This window comes from Enhydra lutris, unplaced genomic scaffold, assembly GCF_002288905.1.
Source record: "Enhydra lutris kenyoni isolate GAN:26980312 unplaced genomic scaffold, ASM228890v2 scaffoldscaffold4, whole genome shotgun sequence".
NCBI classification, from domain to species: Eukaryota; Metazoa; Chordata; class Mammalia; order Carnivora; family Mustelidae; genus Enhydra; species Enhydra lutris.
The window spans coordinates 33,396,873-33,420,899 of record NW_019154088.1 but is presented as its reverse complement, the minus strand read 5'-3'; the positions used below and the strand labels follow the sequence as shown (position 1 = coordinate 33,420,899).

Below are 24,027 nucleotides of genomic sequence, written 5' to 3'. Positions count from 1 at the left end.
ATGTTATATCCTCCTCAGTGTTTTGGAAGATTTTGAGAGTTGATATTAATTCTTTGAATGTTTAATAGAATTTTCCATGAAGCTATCTGGTCCTGGGCTTTTCTTTTTTGGAAAGTTTTTGATTACTGATTCAGTCTTCTTACTGCTTACAAATCTATTCAAATTTTCTATTTCTTCCTGGTCAGTTTTGGTAGTTTGTGTATTTTCAAGAATTTGTCCATTTTATCTAAGCTATCCAATTTGTCAGCATAAACAATTGTCCATAATCTTTTCTTATAGTCTTTTTTAGTTTTGGTAAAATCACTAGTAATGTCCCCCACTTTACTTCTCATTTTAGTAATTTGAGTCCTCTCCATTTGTTCTCAATTCTTTAAGAGCAAGTTGTAAAGGAGTCACATATGATACTTTTAATTGAACCTATATAACACTCAGAATGAGGGAAAATGAGCAAAGAGAGAAGATGATTTGAGGGCTGGATTCACCCACATAGTTTACATTTTGAGGATTCTTAAACTTTGGGGTGCTGTAAAACCGATTATTTCTTCAATTTGGGAATGATGCAAAAATTTTCTAGCAGGAAATCCCTGGTCCTGGTTTCCTCTGTGCCTAACAGCAGCACTATTAGATATTTTAGGGTATACTAAAGATGTTCTTCTAATGGAGAATTAATGAGCACATGATAAAATGTACACTAATGAAAATATGTGCTATTATGTTATAAAAATTCATCAGCTTTCCGGGGCGCCTGGGTGGCTCAGTGGGCTAAGCCTCCGCCCTCAGCTATGGTCATGACCTCAGGGTCCTTAGATTAAGCCCCGCATCGGGCTCTCTGCCCCGTGGGGAGCCTGCTTCCCCAACCCCGCCTCTGCATGCTGCTCTGCCTACTTGCGATCTCTCTCTCTCTGTCAAAAAAAAAAAATCTTAAAAAAAATCACCAGCTTCCCAAAATGAGTCCACTCTGAATATACTGTTGGTCTTTCTGGAATTGTATGATTCTCTTTTTGGCTGTAAGTGACAAAAATTAATTTAAAAAAACAGGGGCAAAGGGTCACTTATCAGTTTATTGAATCAAAGGAAAGATTAAATAGCTAAACCTTAGATGAGCAAAGCCCAGCTTAAGTCTGAGGAAAAACAGAACTTAAAGAGAATTGATTGCCTCTAGTACCTTTGCCATCTCTCCTCTCTTGTTGGCTTCATCTTCTTCTTTTTTTTTTTTTTTAAAGATTTTATTTATTTATTTGACAGAGAGAGGGAACACAAGCAGGGGAGAGTGGGTGAGGGAGAAGCAGGCTTCCCACTGTACTAGGAGCCCACTGTGGGCCTCAGTCCCAGAACCCTGGGATCATGACCCAAGCTGAAGGGAGACGGCTAATGACTGAGCCACCCAGGCGTCCTAGCTTCATCTTCTCACTGCACAGTTACCTGCTTCTCAGGGCAGGAAACATGGCCTCCAACAGCACCAGAACTTTATATATTATAAATTCCGTGATGGGAAAGGGACTGATTTTTGCTTTCTAGATTCCAAATTTTTAAATCTTGGAAAAGAGTGAGACTCATGAGTGGCTTAGTTGGTTAAGTGTCTGTCTCTTGATTTTGGCTCAGGTCATGATCTCATGGGTTGTGAGATCAAGCACCATGTTGGACTTCATGCTCAGTGGGGAGTCTGCTTGAGATTCTCTCTCTCCTCTCTCTCCTCTCCCTCTGCGTACCCCGCCTTGTGCACATGTGCTCTCACTCACTCTCTCTCTCTAAAAGTAAATAAATCTTTAAAATAAATAAATAAATAAAGTCTTGGAAAAAATGTATTGGCTCAGCAAAAAGGTGCCCACCCAGTATCAACTAACTCTGGCCAGGACCTTGTGGGACCATGACAGCTCTACTTAGTTGCCGTGTGGAGGGAGGTGTGGGGTAAAGGAAGAATGAAGTTCCTAGGAGAATGGGGATGGTGACTAGATGGGCAGTTTATGAATGCCCACAATATATCAAAACTTGTTTATGGTTTGTAGGATGACCAAATGAATGATAAATAGTGAGCAAATTGTCTAATCTTGAACCACTTTTTCTCAGAAAAGGGATTTACCCCATTGGCAAGTGTAGGTATATTTGTACTTAAGATATTCTTAGTAATAAAACCTCCCCTTGGATTGCCTAAGTTGTTTTCTCTCACCCTTTTCCCTTCCCTGCCTCCAAGATCTTGGCAACCACTTACCCACTTTCTGTCTATGGATTTGCCTTTACTGAATATTCCCTATGAATGGAGTCATACACTATGTGGCCTTGTATGTCTGGTTTCTTTCATTTAGCATAATTTGTTCAAAGTTCATCTATACTTCATTTTAATTTTTGTGCTGAATAATATTCCATTATATGGATATACTACATTTTCATTATTGGTTGCAAATTGGCATAGTAAAAATGGGATTGAGAAGTATTTCAGTTGTGAATATGTCTAGAATTGCCCATAAAATCCAGGTAGAGTGGGCAGAGGTTAAGGAATTCAAAATAGAGGCAATAAAGAAATGGGCAGAAGACATGAACAGACATTTCTCCAAAGAAGACGTCCAGATGGCCAACAGACACATGAAAAAGTGCTCCACATCACTCAGCATCAGGGAAATACAAATCAAAACCACAATGAGATACCACCTCACACCAGTCAGAATGGCTAAAATTAACAAGTCTGGAAACCATAGATGCTGGCGAAGATGCAGAGAAAGGGGAACCTCCTACACTATTAGTGGGGAATGCAAGCTGGTGCAGCCACTATGGAAAACAGTATGGAGGTTACCCAAAAAAAGTTGAAAATAGAGTTACCCTATGACCCAGCAATTATACTATTGGGTATTTAACCAAAGATACAAATGTAGTGATCTGAAGGGGCACCTGCACCCCAATGTTTATAGCAGCAATGTTCACAATAGCCAAACTATGGAAAAAGTCCAGATGTCCATTGACAGATGAATGGATAAAGAAGATGGGGTGTGTATATAACAATGGAATATTACTCAGCCATCAAAAAAGAAAGAAATCTTGCCATTTGTACCAACATGGAACTAGAAAGTATTATGCTAAACAAAATAAGTCAGTCAGAGAAAGGCAATTATCATGTGGTCTCACTGATGTGGGGAATTTAAGAAAAAAAACAGAATCATAGAGAAAGGAAAAAATAAAATAAGAGGAAACCAGAGAGGGAGACAAACCATAAGAGACTCTTAACTACAGGAAACAAACTAAGGGTTGCTGGAGGGGAGGAGGATGGAGGGAAGGGTAACTTGTGATGGTTATTAAGGAGGGAATGTGATGTAATGAGCATTGGATATGATAGAACACTGATGAATCACAGATCTGTACCTCTGAAACCAATAATACATTATATGTTAGTAAAAAAAAATAGAGGCAATAGAACTAGTGAATAGGAAGTTTTATAGAGATCAGAAATGCCAACAAAAGCTACGGTGAAAATAAAAAAGGTTATGATCAGGAGAATTTCAGAATTTAAAATGTTGGGTGCTTTGAAAAACTGTAAGATCCAGTCTGTATAATGACATATTATGTCAGTGTTTTATTTTCTAAGCAGTAACTTTAGTTAAGTATATACTTGCTGGGACACCTGGGTGGTTCAGTGGGTTGAGCATCTGCCTTCGGCTCAGGGCATGATGCCCCAGGATTCTGAGATTGAGTTCCACATCGGGCACCTTGGTCAGCAGGAAGCCTACTTCTCCCTCTTCCTGCCTGCCTCTCTCCGTTTCTCTCCCTCTCTCTCTCTCTCTAACAAATAATAAGATCTTTTTTTAAAAAAGAATGTAATTGCTAAGAATTTTGATAAATTGACCTTCGTATTATTTTAAACTATAGCTAACCTTTGCTTAAATTGGATGTTACAGATTTTCTATTAATTTGGTTACATCAATGAGTCATAGTTTCTACAAAACAAAATATATTTTCAGTTCAGAATAATTAGATTGTTCTGAAATATTTGATTATAAAATATCAAATAATTTCCATTTTTTAATGTATCCTTTTCTTTTAGGTTACAGTGTAGGATTTTGGAAGTCCTCCCTCCATCACATCAAAATGGCTTTGCTAATGGACACATCAGCAGTGTCGATGGAGAAACTATTATCATCAGTGATAGTGATGATTCAGAAACACAAAACAGTTCTTTTCAAAATGGGTAAGTGATTTTTTAAATGTATTATTTTTAAATGTATAATTTTTAAAATGTATTAGATTGGCTTATGATACCCTATTGATATAATTTTCTCTTTAATCCTTCCCTTTTCCCTTTGTAAGCATACAGTGTAAAATCCATCTAAGTGATGTGGCTCAACAACACGTGTTAGAATTTGCAAAATTGAAAGTACCTAGTTAACTCTAGTCAGCTGCTTAGGAATAATTGAAGTTCGCCTCATTCAGTTACATGTACACATTCCAGTTTGGTTTTCTTGGGAAAATTCTTTCTGTACCTTAATTTTTATACCTAATCACTTTATAGTGCATATGGAAATTGGTCATTTGACAGCCTGGGTCAGCTGAGTGTTCCTGGGCAAAAAATCACACAGGCAAATATAGATTGGCATTGTCCGCAGGTAAATTTAAAATCCCAGCTAAGTCTTCAGTTGGTTAAAAGTCTTCTTAAATGCTATTCTGTATGTTCCACAAGTAAGTGAAACCATATGGTAATTGACTTCCTCTGCTTGACTTATTTCACTCAGCATAATCTCCAGTCCCATCCATGTTGATGAAAAGTTGGGTGTTTATTCTTTCTAATGGCTGAGTAATATTCCATTGTGTATATGGACCATGTCTTTATCCATTCATCTGTTGAAGGGCATCTCAGCTCTTTTCACAGTTTGGCTATTGTGGACATAGCTGCTGTGAACATTGGGGTACATATGGCCCTTCTTTTCACTACATCTGTATCATTGGGGTAAATAGAGTTGCCAGGCCATAGCGGTTATACACAAACAGTGAATCATGGAACACTACATCGAAAACTAGTGATGTACTAAATGGTGACTAACATAATAAAAAATAATTATTATTTTTAAAAAATTAAAATATATCCAGAAAAAAAAAGTCTTCTTATGGTCTTTAGCTCCACTCCCTCCTCTGTTCTAATAAGAAACCTAACCTGAGGCTGCTTTTTTTTTTTTTTTTTTGGTGTGTGGCGGGGAGCATAGTTGGCACACAGTGCTACATTAGTTTCAGGTTTCCTGGCTGGTTCAGTCAGTAGAGCATACGATTGACCCTTGATCTCAGGGTAATGAGTTCAAGCCCCACACTGGGCATAAAGCTTACTTTAAAAAAAAAAAAAAAAGACATAGTGATTCAATATCTCTCTGTACTTTTGCTATGTGACATAGTGATTCAGTATCTCTCTCTGTACTTATGCTCACCACAAGTATAGCTACCATCTGTCACCCTACAATGCTATTACAATACAATTGACTATATTCCCTATGCTGTGCCTTTGCATTTGTTACTTAATTCATTCCATAACCGGAAGGCTGTATCCTCTACTCCCCTTCACCCATTGGGCCCATCCCTCACGCCTCTCCCCTCCATTGACCATCAGTTTGCTCTCCATACTTAGGTCTGATTCTCCTTTTTGTTTATTTGTTCACTTGTTTTTTAGGTTCCACATATAAGTGAAATCATATGGTAGTTTGTCTAACCCATGTTGTCACAAATGTCAAGATCTCATCCTTTTTATGGCTACCTAATATTCCATTGTATATGTACGTATGTGTGTCTTTGCTCATTTAGTTGAGTAAATTGACTTGCTATTGATGGACACTTGGATTGCTTCCATATCTTGGCTATTGTAAATAATGCTGCAATAAACATAGGGGTGGGGTGTATATATCTTTGTTAATTTATGTTTTTGTTTTCGGGGTAGATATCCAGTACAGGAATTATTAGATCATATGGTATTTCTGTTTTTAATTTTTTGAGGAACTTCCATACTGTTTTCCACAGTGGCTACACCTGTTAACATTCCTATCAATAGTATATAAGGGTTCTTTTTTCTCCACATCCTCACCAACACTTGTTTTTTTATCTTTTTGATTGTTGTCATCCTGACAGGTGCAAGGTTTTGATTTGCATTTCCCTGATTAATAGTGATATGGAGCTTTTTTTTTTTTTTTTAAGTAGGCTCCATGTCCAGTATGGAGCCCATCATGGGGCTTGAACTCATTACCCTGAGATCAAGGCCTGAGCTGAGATCAAGAGTCAGGCACTTAACCAACTGAGCCACCCAGGTGCCCCAGCAGTTGAGCATTCTTTTTATAAGAATTATTTATTTACTTTTAGAGAGCATGTGCATGCATGAGTCAGGGGAGGATCAAAGAGAGACATGGGCAAGAACCTCAAGCAGATTCCTTGCAAAGCAGGGAGCCTTGATTCGGGGCTTGATCCCACAACCTATGAGATCATGACCTGAGCCAAGATCAAGAGTTAGAGGCCTAGGCACCCCTTGAGTGGTTTTTGGTTTTTTTTTTTTAAGATTTTATTTATTTATTTGACAGAGATCACAAGTAGGCAGAGAGACAGGCGGAGAGACAGAGGGGGGAATCAGGCTCCCTGCTGAGCAGAGAGCCCAATGCAGGGCTCAATCCCAGGACCCTGAGACCATGACCTGAGCCAAAGGCAGAGGCTTAACCTGCTGAGTCACTCAGGCACCCCCGCCTTGAGTATTTTTTAACATGTCTGTTTGCCATCTGTGTGTATGTGTTCTTTGGAAAATTTCTAGTCAGGCCCTCTACCCATTTTTTTTTTAAATTTTTTGATAGAGATCACAAGTAGGCAGAGAGGCATGCAGAGAGAGAGAGGAAGGGAAGCAGGCTCCCCGCCGAGCAGAGAGCCCGACGTGGGGCTCGATCCCAGAACGCTGGGATCACGACCTGAGCTGAAGGCAGAGGCCTTAACCCACTGAGCCACCCAGGTGCCCCCCCACCAATTTTTAATTGAATTATTTGGGGGGTTTTGGGTGTTGAATTGTATCACTTTTTTATATACTGTGGATATGAACTCCCTGAGGCCACTCTTAACTACTTCCTTTATCTCCTTTGCATCTGAAATATCAGTAACTACCAAGTTCTGTACACAGTTCAGCTTCTTGTTTTATCTGACTTGAACTTATTGTATCTATAACTAGCATTTGAGCATTTGCTGTCCAGGCACTGTGCTAAGTTCTTTATATGCATATCAGTCACTCCTGGAAGAGTGTTGTTATCCTTGTTAAACAAGAAGAACCTGAGCTTTAGTAATGTTAATTGGTGTTGCACAAGACCACCTAGCTAGTATATTGCCTGACAGAAAAAACAATTTTTAGGTGAGTGAGTGAAGCATGACATGGTCCTATGTATTAAGTCTTTTGATGCATCTCATTTTTTTCTTGAGTTGCTACTTTATTAAGGACAAAAAAGAGATTTTTGCGTCCCTCATTGAATATAGAGTTTATGATGCAAAATTATTGAGTATTATGGTGGTTAATGGATGTCCTTTAGCAGCCCTGACAGTAGTTCATGTGTTTTGTTTGGAGTATATGAAAGATTATAACCCTTAAATAGAGTTAATTATATATGAGTCTTGAAGGGTTAAATACAGATTTGTATATAAAAGACATTATTTAAATTGATGTTTAAATATGGTAAGCATTAAATTTTTTCATTTTAAACGATTTATCAGTTAAGACTATTTTATACTAACTTTTTTTTTAAGATTTTATTTATTTGAGAGAGCTCAAGCAAGAAAGACAAGCAGAGGGAGGGGCAGGAAGAGGGAGAAGCAGGGAGCCCAATACGGGGGCTCCACCCCAGGACCCTAAGATCATGACCTGAGCCTATAGACGCTTAACCTACTGAACCACCCAGACACCCCTATTTTGTAGTAACTTTTAACCTAATCTTTCTCATTCTTGTAGATGCTGTGAGGTGCTTTAGGATGAGGAATGTCTAGACTCTTAGGTTCAGCACTCCATTATTCAGCTCATTAATGATGTCCTTTCTCTTCCTTTTTTGAATATGAGGTACATGCATAGTTTGTAGCTAATTTGGTACCTTGAGTACAAAGCAAATTCATTCATAATCCCCATTAGTAATAGTAAATATTTTACTCGTTATATGTGGCTTTATTCCCATCAGTTCTACTTCTGCCACGTATAACAAGCTTATCACAGAGTATTATTTAATTTGACCATGATTTCCTGCCTAAATAGCTTGTGCCTTATTCCATGAATATACTTGGTATAGAAAAAGTGAGTAAGCTAATTAATTACTTTATTCACAAGTATTTTAACCTGTTTGTGATTCTAAAAGGATCTGAGCCTTCACTATACATCAACATCATAAAATGTCTACTTACTTATAGCTTGCTTCGATTGTATTCTAATATACCAGGAAAAGTAAAACATAATCATCTTTGGGCCTTTGTTCTGTTATTTCTATCAATTCTATGACCTAGTGAGTAAGAAATGTACTTCTTCTAGGTTGCTCCCTGACAACAAAACATAATCTGGAGTTTCTCCTGTTTCAGTAGGTGGGTTGAAGGGATGAGAATGGAACAGTTATTTATTGGGCATTTTCCATTACTTGAGCTGTATAACAGCACCCACATCTGTTTTCTTATTTATTTTATTCCTCAGAACCATTCTATAAGGGTAGGTGATCCTATTCTTTTATCATTGAGGAGAAATGGAAGTTCAGAGTTAAAAAATGTTTCCACATCACCTAGTTAAAAATATCTGTGAGACATACTAAGGCGGCATATTTAGAATTAAGCCTAGGTGCTCAAAATGGTCACCAGCATTCCAGGGAGGGGGGCGTTAAAATATATATAATATTTTCTGTTTTAGCCATTTTAAGTGTATAATTCAATGGCATTAATTGCATTCACAGTGTCATACCACTATCACCACTATTCCCAAAACCTTTTCTTTACCCCAGACAGAAACTCTATACCCGTTAGGTAGTAATGGTACATTCCTTTTTTCCCCTCCATCACCTGGTAACCTCTAATCTGCTTTTTGTCTCTGTGAATTCACGTATTCTAAATATTTCATATAAGTGGAATCATACTGCGTTTTTCCTTTTGTGTGTTGCTTATTTCATTTAGTACTATTTTCCAAGGTACAACCATGGCGTAGTATGTTGAGATTTATAATAGAGCTTTTGATATACCTGTCTTAAATATACTTTAGAAAGAGATGAGGCTAATTTTTCTAATCATTGCTTTTTATTACTCTACATTCCATTGTATGTATATACTACATTTTGTTTATCCATTCATCTGTTGATAGATGCTTGAGTTTATATGAATAATAATAAGAATATATTGATGAATAATTGATGAAATTGAAATAATTGATGAAAATGAATAATGATGAAAATATTGATGAATAATATGAAAATATGAATAGTAATAATAAATATTGATGTATGGGCACCTATTCAAGTCCCTATTTTAAATTCTTTTGGGTATATACCAAGGAGTAGAATTGCTGAGTCATATATATGACAATTGTTTAATTTTTTGAGGAACTGCCAAATCGCTTTTTACAGCACCTGAGCCATTTTGCATACTTACCAGCAATATATAAGGATTCTAGTTTGTCCACATTCTCACCATCACTTAATATTTTTTGAATTTTTTGATTAGTGGGATGAAGTGGTATGTCACTATGGTTTTTACTTGAATTTCTTTAATGATTAATGATAATGAGCATCTTTTCATTATTGGCTATTTTTTTTATTTGCCATTTGTATATACAAGTCCTGTACCAGTGTTTAAATTGGATTGTCTTTTTGTTCAGTTGTAAGAATTCTTTATATATTCTGGCCATCAGAACTTTTAAAATAGAGTATTTTGATACATTTGTGGGAGCATATTGATTATTTTTTTCAAAGTCAGTTTCACATCAGTAAAGTAAGAAGTTAAAGGCTTGACTTTTTATGAAGTTGTATTCCCTCAGAACAACATATTATTAGCTTACTTTGTCAGTCAGGGCACTGACTGCAGAATCTGACTGGACTAAGCAGTAAGTACGCATTTACCTTTGTTAGGTCCGTTTTTGTTGGTGGGCAGCTGTCAAGGGTTTAGGAAGCAGGTCACTTATTTATTTTAAGGATGGATATTAACATCTTAAACATATGCTTCTTAAACTAAGTTTGTGAAAGAGACTACAAGAAAGTTCTTTCTCTTCTTAGCACAAAGCCATGGACAAAATCATGGACATAGCAGCCTTGAACATTTTAGAGCTATCTGAATCTCATCTTCGCATTCTTGCAGAACTCTCCAATATCTTAGCAGAGCTTAGTTCAGAGTAAAAATATGAAGTCATTTTCTCCTATTTCACTGTTTGCCATGGGATTTATGACAGAGCCTTTGATATACCAATCTAAATATGCTTTTTAAAAAATTTTATTTGAGAGGGAGTGAGCAAGCACAAGTGGGAGGGAGAGGAAGAGAGAATCTGAAGCAGATTCCACTCTGAGCGCAGAGCCTGAAGTGGGGCTCAGTCCCATAACCATGAGATATGACCTGAGCTGAAACCAAGAGCCAGATGCTTAACCAACTGAGCCACCCAGGCAGCCCCTAAAGATACTTGAGAATGAAATGAGGCTAATTTTGCACCACTAGGATACTTTGTGTAGATTGTATAATAAGGAATACTTTAAATTTAGAATTACTCATTTATTTTATACAATGAAGTAAAATAAAAATAAATAAATACTTGCTTTTGTACAAGCAAGTTTTATTTTAAAAATTGACTTGTTAATATTTATAGCACTAAATAAAAGATTGGACTGTATTTTAGAGAAGATAATTTGTATCCTATAAAATTGAAGTAAAGAGATTTAGGGTTTTGTCTGTTAGTCTACTCTTTGAAAGATAGTACATATTGTGTATCTGCTCTCAATGTTCCTTTCTTTACTCATCTCTTATGTTTTCCCATCAAGAATGGGTTGAGTAGGGGAATCTGGGTGGCTCAGTCAGTTCGGTGTCTGCCTTTGACTCAGGTCATGATCCCAGGATCCTGAGATCGAGCTCCACATCAGGCTCCCTGCTTGGCGGAAAGTCTGCTTCTCCCTCTCCCTCTGCTGCTCCCCATGCTTGTGCACTGCGCATGCTCTCTCTTTCTGTCAAAATAAACAAAATCTTAAAAACAACAATGTGTTAAATAGTTATACTTATGTCTGCTGTTGTTCTTTTCCCTCCAAAGTTACTAATAGATTTAAAGAAAATTTATAATTGAAAATCCTCACAACTTATTGAGACTGTAATCTGTATAACTACTTGATACCAGTTTCCTGTCTTTTTTTTTCTTTCTTTCTTTTGAAGAAAAGAAAGATTAAATAAATTAGAGATTTATTAAAGATTAAATAAATTAAATAAATAAAAGATTATTTATTTGAGAGCAAGAGAGAGAGAGAACATGCAAGAGAGCATGAGCTGAGGGAGGAGCAGAGGAAGAAGCAAACTCCCCACTGAGCAGGAGCTGGATGTGGGGCTCCATCCCAACACCCTGAGATCATGACCTAAGCTGAAGGCAGTGCTTAACTACTGAGTCACCCCACAAGTTTCCTTTCTTATTGAAAGAGCCAAATAGCGAAGTTCATTTGCAGTCAAAAAATTCTCTGAAAATTAACTAAATTGATAGACAGTACTTGCTGAAATAGTCTTGGCAGTCCTGAAAACATTAGTTTATCATCTGATTTCACTATGATTCAGGAATGTCAAGTATAGGTGAGTGTGTTTAGTTGCTTTTAGGATCTGTAGAAGAAACTAAATATAGTATTTGTAGCACAGTATTTGTAGCAACTCAGATTGGTAGGTAAATAACATGTTGTAATAATATACTCTGCTGTTGTGATTTAAAGCTATAAAACTTTAAGGTCAGGCTGCTTTTATCCTTTACAGTGGATCAGAGTTTTATAGAGTCATCTCTAGGCAGATATTATTTGAAGTTTAAAATTATCTTAAAAAAGTTATTCTAACCTGAAAATAGTATATGAACAAGGATACATTTTTGGTAACATTTTATAATCCTGGTGGTAATTTGCAAGAGCACAAGGAAAAACTAATTATTTTAGGAACCTTGAAAAGTATATTGTGTATCCCGTTTTGAAATACTATGCAACTGACTTCCTTCATGCAGTGTAATGTGGCTGTGGTGTCCAAGTGTTATTTTTAAAGAAGTAGACCTAATTGTTTTGCTAATTGTAGTTCATATATGAAATTTTTATGTATGAGGTCAGGTTAGCATTTTAAATTCCAAAAATAAACAAAACACCACCATAAGTAACCCCCGTTTGTGCTGAAAGCTTAATTATTTGATCTTTTGTCATTTCTGTTGTACTGCTATAGACAAAAATTTTAACTGCCTTTTTAGTGTCAAATATTGTCCATGGGATAGCAACAAAAACAATTCCCATTATGAGAAAAGTAGAACTAAAATTATATATATAATACATAATATATATATATAATACATAATATACACATGTATATTATGTATTATATATATACATATGTTATATATATAACATATATGTAACTAGGCGTATTGGGGCACCTGGGTGGGCTCAGTTAAATGTTTGACCCTTGATTTTGGCTCAGGTCATGATCCTCAGGTTTGTGAGACTGAGTCCCACAATAGAGCCTGCCTACTTGGGAGTTTCTCCCTCTGCCTCTGCCCCTCCCCCCTAAAAAATACATATAACTAGGCATATTGAAATATGGTATATTTATAAAATCGGTGATAAAATTTTGTGAATAAATCATTGGAATCGTGATCTAATTTCTATAAATATAATATTTGGTGTTAATTTGCCAGTGTAGAGCTAGTAATAGATCTGTACTTGTTGCTAATAAAATCAGTCTCTTAGTTACAGTCATGGCTAAGATCACTACATTCAATTTAGTATTCCAGCTATTTAGGCCTAGGCTTTAGGAAGCAAAGGAGAAAAATTGTTAAATGGGCTTTTTTTTTTTTTAAGATTTTGTTTATTTGACAGAGAGAGATCACAAGCAGGCAGAGAGGCAGGCAGAGAGAGAAAGAGGAGGAAGCAGGCTACCCGCGGAGCAGAGAGCCCGATGTGGGACTCGATTCCAGAACACTGAGATCATGACCTGAGCTGGAGGCAGAGGCTTAACCCACTGAGCCACCCAGGCGCCCCTTTATTTTTAGTATTATCTTTTAATTCCTGTCTTATAGATGAATCCATATGATAAGCAGTTTCTGTTGGTTTCCAACAACTGTACTTGCTTGGAAATAATCCAGTTATGATTTTATTCTACATAGAATTTTGTGTAAGAGTTATAACAAAACTCCCATAAGAATATTTTCACTGATTGGAAAAAATGATTTTAGTTCTGTTATGTTTTATCTTCAGAAATGAATTTCATGGGGCGCCTGGGTGTCTCAGTGGGTTAAAGCCTCTGCTTTCGGCTCAGGTCATGATCTCAAGGTCCTGGGATGGAGCTCTCTGCTCAGCAGGGAGCCTACTTCCTCCTCTCTCTCTGCCTGCCTCTCTGCCTACTTGTGATCTCTGTCTGTCAAATAAATAAAAATCTTTAAAAAAATGAATTTCATGATATAGCAAGAAAAAAACAATTTTATATACACAAAAAATAATATTTTGTAGCCTTAAATCTAACATTAAGATAAAGTCCAAACAAGTTTTCTATAAACAAATAATATATAAATAAAATAAATATATTTATAGATTTATAACTGTGACTTAAAATATAATTATATACTGCTCCTGGCAGCAACCTTTGAAGTGCAATCTATATTATGCGTGATCAACCCCTTATATGTATAAAATGATAGTGATTAATTGCTAAGCTAGCACTAATTCAAAAAATGATATCAAGATTAAAAATCAAGTCTGTTCTTGAACAACTGCTGCTGATTCATTAAGATCCTTTTTTTTTTGCCCCTCTTTTCATTCCAAGAAATTCCTTTATCGGGAACTCACATCAGAATTACTCTCTGAACACTTCGACTTCTCTCTTTGATCTGTTCTTTTAGGACTGTGACTTTCAAACTGCGGGTTATATAGCTTTGTGTAGGTTGTGAAATTAATTTAATAGTGAATTTTAACAGAATAGAAAATATTAGACTGCATTCCATATAGTCAGGTTGAATGATTAAATATATTTCCTGTGTATACTCGGTCTCAATGTAAAGATCTTTCGTTCTCCAACTAGGAACTTTAATGCAATTAAAGGTGAATACTTCAGTTTTATTTGTGTGATTGTCTCATGCATCCCTTCTGTGCTGAGTCTCTCCCCACACCCCACCTTGTGTGTACTGTATTTATAACACTTTGGCTATATCTGACCCTCATTGCTAAATGCTTCCTTTATTGTCCTTTCCTGTCCTTTTCATCTCAGTCACCCATACTCACATCCCTGTTATATAGGTACTTGCATTCACAGAGGCAGCTTTTCAAAAATCCAACCACTTGTCATCTACTGCCACCACCACCACCCTGGTCTGTAATTGCCATCAATTCTCACTTGGTTCATTGCACTAGCTTTCTAATGGATGTCCCTGTTTGCACTCTTGCCCCACAGTGTGGCAGCCAGAGTAATCTTTCTGAAGTGTAAGTTAAGTCATTATCTCCCCATTATTCAGTATCCTCTAGTGTCTTTTCAGAGTGAAATCCAAAACCCTTATTATTGGCCTGTAATATGGCCCTTCTGCTTCCTCTCTAACTGGATCTTCTTCTTTTATTCTTATTTATTATTCTTGTGCAAACCATGACTACTTCCACCGTAGGGCCTTTGCACACTCTTTTCTCTCTTCCTTTAAACTCATTTTCCCAAGAGTTTCTCCTGAGAGGTTCCCTCTTTTCTTTCAGAACTCTGCTTAAATGTTAACTTCTTATCAGGCCTATCCCATCAGTTGATCAGGGCTGTCACTTTATAACAGAGAGTACCTCCACCCTGCAGCACTGAATTCCTTTCATAGCTTACCACCTACCCTGCTGCAGATTTTTGTTTCTTCGCTTGCCCCTATGTCCCCACTATGTTTCTTTTTCGTTCACTGTTTAATCTTTATTGTTTAGTTTTGGGCACATAATACACTTTTAAGTATTTATTGGACAGATGGATGAATGCATCCCCAAAGGAAAGACGAGATGAGAAGTTGTTGGAGACAAGGATTAAATGTATACCCTCTGCCAGTTCTTAAAACAGGGTGAACTGTATTATTACCACTTTTGCTCTTGCTTTACATAGCTATTAAGAAAAAAGCTTAAAAGCAAATCCAAGAGCTATTTGTTTGCTTACAAGTTTATCTTACCTAAGGTGCCTGGGTGGCTCAGTTGGTTGTGCGACTCCCTTGGGCTCAGGTCCTGATCCGGGAATGCCAGGATCAAGTCTCGCATTGGGCTCTCTGCTCAGCAAGGAGTCTGCTTCTCTCTCTGACCTTCTCCCCTCTCATGCTCTCTCTCACTGTCTCTCTCCCAAATAAATAAATAAGATCTTTTAAAAAAAAAATTTATCTTACCTGAACTGGGTACTTTGTGCTTTTTCATCTTTAGTTGATTTCTTCACAGGACAATTTATTGAATGATTAAAATACATACCTAACATAAAATAGTGCTTTGTACTATTTTGGCTAATAGAATGGTGAGGGATGTCAGTAACTTATAAAATCCTAGTTAAACTAAAAATGCATTAGCTTCTGTTACAGTGTGTTCTTAGAAACTGTATTTCTATTTAAAATCTCTGATTTTCAAATAAGTTATTAACTGATTTATATCTTTGCTCTTTTTTAGGAAGAAAAAAGAGGCAATCGATCCCTTATTATTCAAGTATAAGGTGCAACCCACTAAAAAAGAATTGTATGAGTGTGCTATTGTTAAAGCAACACAAATCAGGTAAAACTCAGTATCTCACCCATGCTGGTTAAAAATAGAATAACTAAGTTCAATTAAGATTCGCTATAGAACAGTGTTGCCTGTGATTGTTTCCCTTTTTAAAATAAATGTACACTTAGAGACTGATAAAGTGAATCTTAATGGACTCCATGAGCCCTTTTTAACTAACCCCAAAGAGTCTTCAGTCTAAAAAATTATGAAGGATCCTATTTGTGAGGTACTTCTCATGAGAGAACTCAGTTTTCAATGCTGAGAAGTCTGATGGTACTTAGAAATAGGTCACATTTGTAATATTTTATTCATTAGACACAAACATCTGATCAGTCTCTTCTGTTCCTTCAAGTTAATAATAGCAAATTAGTATCCTTAAAAACTCCTATTTGAGGGACATTAGGGTGGTGTGTTCAGTTAAGCATCTGACTCTTGATTTCAGCTCAAGTCATGATCTCAGAGTCATGAGATTGAACCCCAAGTTGGGCTCAGTGCTCAGCGTGGAGTCTGCTTGGGATTCTCTCTCTCCTTCTGTCCCTCCCACTGCTTGCACATGTGCTCCCCCTAGGTAAATAAATAAAATCTTTTTTAAAAAATTAAATAAATAAAAGAGGAATAATTAGTGGTTAATATTTAAAGGAACTGACTTTAGGTGACACAGATCTATTTTTAGGACAATCCCTATTGTTGTCTGCTAATGTTAGGCCCCTAGTCATCTGAAAGTAAATTGACGCTATCAGCCATTGATCAGCTTGCTACCTAGTAGTCAATCTTGCATTTCATTTGATGTAAAATGATTTTACTTGGGGTGCCTCGGTGGCTTAGTCAGTTACGCATGGGCCTCCAGCTCAGGTCATGATCCCAGGGTCCTGGGATCCAGCTCCTTATCGGGCTCTCTGCTCAGCAGGGAGCCTATTTCTCCCTCTCTTTCCTCTGCCTGCCACTCCTCTTGCTTGTGCATTTGTGCTCTCTTGCTCAAATAAATAAAAATCTTTTAAAAAAATGGTTTTACTTATTCTCATATACCTCTTGCCTCATATATACTCATATGAGTCCAAAGAAAAGTGATAATAACCTAAGTGTTGTGAATCCTGAGTCAGATATATTACTTTTTATAAGGAGGTGAGTGTAGTTTTTGTTTTGTTGGATTTTGGGGGTACATCATTAATTAAGATCTCTGGAGTGTGAATACCTGGCTGGCTCAGTCGGTTGGGCGTCTGCCTTCACTCAGGTCATGATCCAGGAATCCTGAGATTGAGTCCCCCATTGGGCTCCTCCTTGTCCATTGAGGAGCCTGCTTTTCTCCCTCTGCCTGCCTCTCCCCCTGTTTGTGTGCGCTCTCTCTCTCTCCCTCTGACAATAAATAAATAAATAAAAATCTTTTTTATAAAAACTGAAAAAAAAAGATCTCTGAAGCATTCTGCATTTAATTATATGCCGAAAAATAGTATTCCCAAAATAACGCTCATAGATAATGCACACTTGTTTTTAACTATTTTTTTTTAACTATTTTTTTAAGTAGGCTAGTGAGTGCCATGTAGGACAATATGATTCTTGAGCACTGGTGTGTTTATTCAATAGTCAAGAGATAATTAACCTTCTTATTATTAAGAAGCCAGGATAGCACAGTAAGCCAGTAAGTACGCACAGCAAGCCAATCCTTTCTCTCATATAGTCCTTTCTATAAGAAAAGAATATACATTTTTGAGGAGACTAGTACTTTAAAACTCCTATATTGTTTATTCACTCTTAGAAGCTTTTAAGTTGGCTTTTTCTTGAAAGAAATACATAGAATTCAATTAAAACATTTACTTTCTTTCTAGAACTTTTCTAGAAATACTTGGGTATTTTGGCGGATTTTTTAATTTGTTTTGATTTTGTTTTGTTGGTGTTTGTTACCATTGTGGTGGTGGTTTTTGAGTTTGGGGGCAAGGGAAAATAAATAGCATGTTTTTGGAATCTTAATTCTAATTCTCTGTCATTTTAATCCCATGAATTTGTTTGCTGCCATATGAAGTTTAAATATGAAATATTTTAGAATTTGAAACAACCTATGTTCAAGAATGTTCACAATAACCATTCGAATGTTGACCTCCTTAGTGTTATATGAAATCTTATAGTCTGCTGATTTTATTTTTTTAAAGAATTTCAACGGTGATATTTGTAAGAATGATCATCAAATTTTCTAAAATTAGGTTTACTCTGTAGTATATTTTCCTTGAGGTTTATTTGGTTTCTAAGTGGTTCTTCTGCAACAAATGCATATACTATGTTCACAATGGACATTTATAATAGATCCACTCGTTGATCTTTTAACATTTTACATAAATACTTCTGTATAAAGTTTCTCATAACTTCCAAATAAATGCTATTGGGAAATGAAATATCCTTCTTTTCCTAAGCTTGAAATAGAGGTTATGGATTTACGGAGATTATGAAGTTCAAACTGAATTCTTTGATACTAACACTTTACTCTTTCTCCTCCTCTTTCCCTGGTAGCCGGAGAAAACACTTATTTTCTCGTGATAAATTAAAGCTTTTTCTGAAGCAACACTGTGAACCACAAGATGGAGTCATTAAAATTAAGGTAATCAGAACAGTGAAATTATTTATTGGAAGGAAGAAAAAAGAGAAATGGGTTGTATTATAAAGTTGAAACATTGCAGAAATATTATTTCAAAGTGGTTGAAAATAGTTCTCTTTTTATCTGGAGCTAGTTTTTAGTAATTTTCTATTTATTAAATACTATTTTTGCAATTGCTAGAATTGCTAGATGGCTCAGGTACTGCACTTTTTTCCCCTTGTAAAAAAGATCAACCAAGACAGGTAAGAATAATAGATGGAAAACTTGGAAAAAGAAAATGTTATAGGGGAAGGGAACAACTGTATTTTTCTAAGTGGGATCCTGTCTCACAAAAATAAATTCAAAGAACAATGCTAAAATAAATTCTACTAGATAGGAAAACAATTCAAATAATAAAAAGAACATCAGAGACCTATACTAAGTAGATGGATTATTTTATTCATAATCATTAAGAGGGGGAAATCAAGTTTAGAAGCCTCACATTGTAAAGTAAATAAAAAGTTAAATGGTAAAACTAGGACTAGTTTTTTTAACTGAGAAATATTTAACTCATATTGGGAGAAATACTAAGTAAGAAATACTAAGTAAAAAAGCAGTAGAATGGGAAGAGAGATGTATGCATGTGTCAAAAATCAGCTACTATATGCTTAAGATTTGTGTATTTCATAATAAATTTTACATCAAAAGAAATGGAAAAAAAGAAGATATGAGTTTATGTGGAAAGTACTATTTCAAGTCTCTACAAACCAAGATAGATTATTTAACAAAACTGGGACACCTGGTTAACTTGGAAAACAAAATTCAAAGGAGAAAAACAAAACTCAAAGGAGAAAAAAGGAAATGAAATGAAATAATTCTTAGTGTTATGCATGCTAAAGTACTTAGGAGGAGCAAGAGAAAAGAAATACCAAGAATAAGACTTACTTGACAATAGAAACTTAATGTAGGTTCAGGGGCACCTAGGTGGGTGCCTGGGTGGCTCAGCTGGTTAAGCATCTGGCTCTTGATTTCGACTGGGGTCATGATCTCAGAGTAGCAAGTCTACTTGAAGATTCCCTCTGCCCCCCCAACTTGCACATGTGTGCACACATGCACTTTCTTTCTGTGATAAATAAATAAATTTTCAAAAAATAAAAATGTCATGAATAGAATTGAAAGACAAGTGCTAGAGGAAAAATACTTTCAGTGACTATAATGAGGAGCTCAAAGCAATTAGAAAAACATAAATATCCTAGTAGAAAAATAAACAAATAGGCATGATCAAAATTCACAGTAGATGAAATATAAAAACTTGAAAACATAAGATAGAATCATCTGAAATAATTTTGTTAATGTGAGCATATTTATGTATTTGTCTTGGTAAGAGGTAAAAGCTTAAAGTGTGCTCAATCTGTGGCATTGAAAATCACAGATAGCCATGTAAAAAGATGCTTACAAAAAGTTAATGATTCAGATACTTGTGAGAAGTGGCTAGAACAGTGCTGGCACTGGTAAGCAATCCGTTATATATGAAATAAGTTATAGTATGTTTATCATAAATAGCAAGTTGACCAGTTTCCCTAACTTATAAAAATGTCTTACATATCAATGAATAAAAACAAGCCAATTGGAAAAAAAATGGTAAGAAGTATTGGCAGTTTTTCACCAAAGAAAATAAACAGTCAGTAGACATGAACAGACGTTCAACTTTACTTAATACATAAATGAAAATTGGGACACCAGGGTGGCTCAGTCAGTTAAGCATCTGCCTTCAGCTCAGGGCATGATCCCAGGGTCCTGAGTTCGAGTTCTGCATCAGGCTCCTTACTCAGTGGGGAACCTGCTTTTCCCTGTGCCTGCCTCTCCCCCTGCTTGTGCTCTCTCTCTCTCATTCTCTCTCCTTCTGACAGATAAAAAAATAAAATCTTTAAAAAATAATAAATAGGGACGCCTGGGTGGCTCAGTTGGTTGGGCGGCTGCCTTCGGCTCAGGTCATGATCCCAGCGTCCTGGGATCGAGTCCCACATCGGGCTCCTTGTTCTGTGGGGAGCCTGCTTCTCCCTCTGCCTCTGCCTGCCACGCTGTCTGCCTGTGCTCTCTCTCTCTCTCTCTCTGACAAATAAATAAATGAAATCTTTGAAAAAAAAAATAAATAAATGAAGTGACAGTACACATTTTTCTCTTAGAGTGTAACGAAAGTTATTAGTGGTTAGTCTAGTGTACTTGCACACAAACCCCAAAACAACAAAGTTTAATACCCAATGTGAGTATAGTCCACTATTAGGAGTACTCAAGAACACAAAGATGTATTTGTTTATTGTGTTATGTGTGTATGAATAAGAAACATTGGCAATTGATGTATTAAAGCCTATTTTGACCTTTTTTAAGCATATATATTTGAGAAGAAACCACCCATATGTTTTATATTCATATTTTTAAAGGGCAATTCTATATATTCAGGAGTTATTTATGTGGGATAGTCAACAACCATCTTAATAGACTTTAATACAAAATCTTAATAGATTCTTGATTTATTATGATGTCCAGAACTGATTGAGTTTTAAATGTTAAAAGTTATGTTCTACCATGATTACAATTATTACACAGAAAATTTAATTCCCAGTTGAAGTGTTAAAAAAAATTAAAATTTTTAAAAGATTTTATTTATTTATTTGACACAGAGAAAGAGAGAGAGAGAGAGGGCACAAGTAGCAGAGCGGCAAGCAGAGGGAGAGGGAGAAACAGGCTTCCCACTGAGCAGGGAGCCTGATGCAGGGCTCGATCCCAGGACCCTGGGATCACGACCTGAGCCAAAGGCAGATGCTTAACTGACTGAGCCACCCAGGTGCCCCTAAATATTTATTATCATTATTTTCTTATACATTTTCTGAAAGATATTTCTGTGAATTGCATGTTCAGTTTTTTTGGAGAGAAGGAATGATAATCTTGGCTATTAGACCAAAAATAAAAAGTTTAGAGTTGGACATGGATGAAAGGTGAACAAGTTTTGAAACTTTTGGATTTAGCAAGTATCCTAAAACTGCACAACTTCTGGTAAAAAAAAGAAAAAAAAGGTTGACTTCTCTGAACTTAAATCTGAATTGAAACTTGTTAAGAATTATCAGCATTTCTCCTTTTTGCAAGATCAGCTTTGAAATTTGATACATAAAGTCTTTAAGTTAAAAAGTCTTTATCACCCCCAATTGGAGGGAAAATCTAAATGTTCAGCACTTAGGAAATGGTTGAGAAAAACTAATTGGGTTAATACAGTGGACTTGTAATGTTAAATATACTGATTATTTATTTACAAAGAAAATTCCATACAAAATAAGTCAAAAGCAGTGCAATCCAAAAGAGATTATTATATAAACATAATTTTGAAATAGTTTTAGAATTTAAGAAACGTTTGAAGGATTCCTGCATATTTTATGGGGGGAAAACCCCTTTGAATTGTAGTTTTCTTTCTGGTAAAGCTGATTAATGATAGATTAAGCAAACCAGCTAAAATGTGTATTACTGGATAAACAATTTTTGTATGCACACACACACACACTGAGATATTACTCGGCCATCAGAAAGAATGAAATCTTCCCATTTGCAACAACGTGGATGAAACTAGAGGGTATTATGCTAAGCGAAGTAAGTCAGGGAAAGGCAAATACATGATTTCACTCATATGTGGAATTTAAGAAACAAAACAGGTGAACATAGGGGAAGGGAAGGAAAAGTAAAGTAAGATGAAAACAGGGAGGCAAATCATAAGAGACTCTTACTCTTGGAAACAAACTAAGGGTTGCTGGAGGAGAGGGGAGGGAGAGTTGGTTGGGGTAATTGGGTGATGGAATGATGGAGGGCATTTGAGGTAATGAGTACTCGGTGTTATCTGCAACTAATAGATCAGTAAATTCTACCCCTAAAACTAAAAAAAAAAAAAAAACAAAAAAACCCCACCAAACAAAAAACAAAAAACAGGGACATCTGGGTGGATCCATTAGTTAGATGGCTGCCTTTGGCTCAGGTCACAGTCCCACAGTCCTGGAATCGAATCCCGCATTTGGGTGGAGGATCCCTGCTCCTCAGGGAGCCTGCATCTCCCTCTCCCTCTGCCTGCCACTCCCCTGCTTGTTCTCTCTCTCTCTCTCTCTCATAAATAAATAAATAAAATCTTTTAAAAAAATAAAAAATTTAAAAAACATACGGGAGAGAAAATTTTTAAAAGTGTATTACTGTGTATTAACACATGAAATTCTAATGTTTTTGACCTAGTCTTTAATAGCATCATATGATATTTTAGACATTTTAAATCTATATATGGTTTCCTAATAGTGTTATTACTGTACCCTGTGTCTTTTTTTTTTTAATGAAGGCATCATCTCTTGCAACATATAAAATATCAGAACAAGATTTTTCTTATTTCTTCCCTGATGATCCACCCACATTTATCTTTAGTCCTACTAACAGAAGAAGAGGGAGACCTCCCAAACGAGTATCTATTAGTCAGGTAAGTAGAGAATGGATGAAAACTACATTGTAGTTCTTAATAAAACTGTTCAAAATCAAGAATGGTGTTTGGCTCCCTTTGGCTCCCTTTGGCTCCCCTCCTGCACATAGCCTTAGTAAGGGGCACATTCCTTTGTATACAATGTGTGTACTATATGTTGATAACTACTTAGCAATGAGACTTGTAGCAGTTTCAGGTATGAATTAGACATAACTTTAATGCCACAAGGATTTTATACCAAAGTGGAAGCAAGCATATAAGCAGTTACTGAAATGTAAAGCAGGAGAAATACGGAGATAAATTATGGGACTGAAACATGAAGAGCATTTAAAAGATAAAAGATAATAATATCATACTAAGTAGGTTACAGACCATTATTCTCCCAAGAAGTACAGTAAAAAAATCTTCTGACATTATTTGACATTGACTATAGACATACGCCTCTTTCACATTTGATGTTTACACCATTTTGTTTATAAGGTACCATGGAAAAAAATTTTTTTCTAATGCATGTTTTTAAGGCTCTTCTTGTAAATCACTGGTTGTTTTTCTTGGGAGGTTTTTGTACTAATTTGTAGAGCTATAGAACTAACTCCTATTCTCTGTGTTACTGAATAAAGTTATTAAAAGTTCAGTTATGCTTAGAATAAAATCTTATTATAGTAAGATGAGAGTTTAACCTGATGAGAGTTTAAAATTTTTATTACTGTAAGAACAAGGCCAGACCATCAGTTTGTAAAAGTTTTGCTGGTCTACAACTTTAGTTTCTTGGTTTGTTTTTTTAGGAGGACAGCGTTGCTAATAAACAGACTATTGCAGGTTATAGAAACAAAGCTACTAAAGAAAGAGACAAACTTTTGAAACAAGAAGAAATGAAGTCACTGGGTGAGTTTAACATTCTCTCCAAAAACTATTTGTATAGGAAAGAATATTTCTCTGTGCTTGATGGGGGGTGTTTCTGAAATGGCATATTTCTTTTATTTGGGTTTGTTTGTTTTTTTTTTAGCATAGTTTTCTCCCCTCAGGTATCTGTAGATTTTTATGATAAATGAGACCTGTGTTCATCTCTTAAA

The 24,027-nt window shown here is 36.0% G+C and overlaps 1 protein-coding gene across 3 annotated transcripts in view; it reads left to right on the top strand.

Annotated features, from left to right (window-relative positions):
• LOC111158569 (bromodomain adjacent to zinc finger domain 1A) overlaps positions 1 to 24,027 on the top strand; it is a 96,915-nt gene that overhangs the window by 33,569 nt on the left and 39,319 nt on the right. For all 3 annotated transcript variants that reach the window (XM_022520699.1, XM_022520707.1, XM_022520691.1), the window contains 5 exons: positions 4,031 to 4,174; positions 15,798 to 15,899; positions 18,390 to 18,477; positions 22,820 to 22,954; positions 23,740 to 23,839. In XM_022520699.1, the coding sequence (XP_022376407.1) occupies positions 4,031 to 4,174; positions 15,798 to 15,899; positions 18,390 to 18,477; positions 22,820 to 22,954; positions 23,740 to 23,839 (569 nt within the window). The remainder of the gene's footprint in view (positions 1 to 4,030; positions 4,175 to 15,797; positions 15,900 to 18,389; positions 18,478 to 22,819; positions 22,955 to 23,739; positions 23,840 to 24,027) is intronic.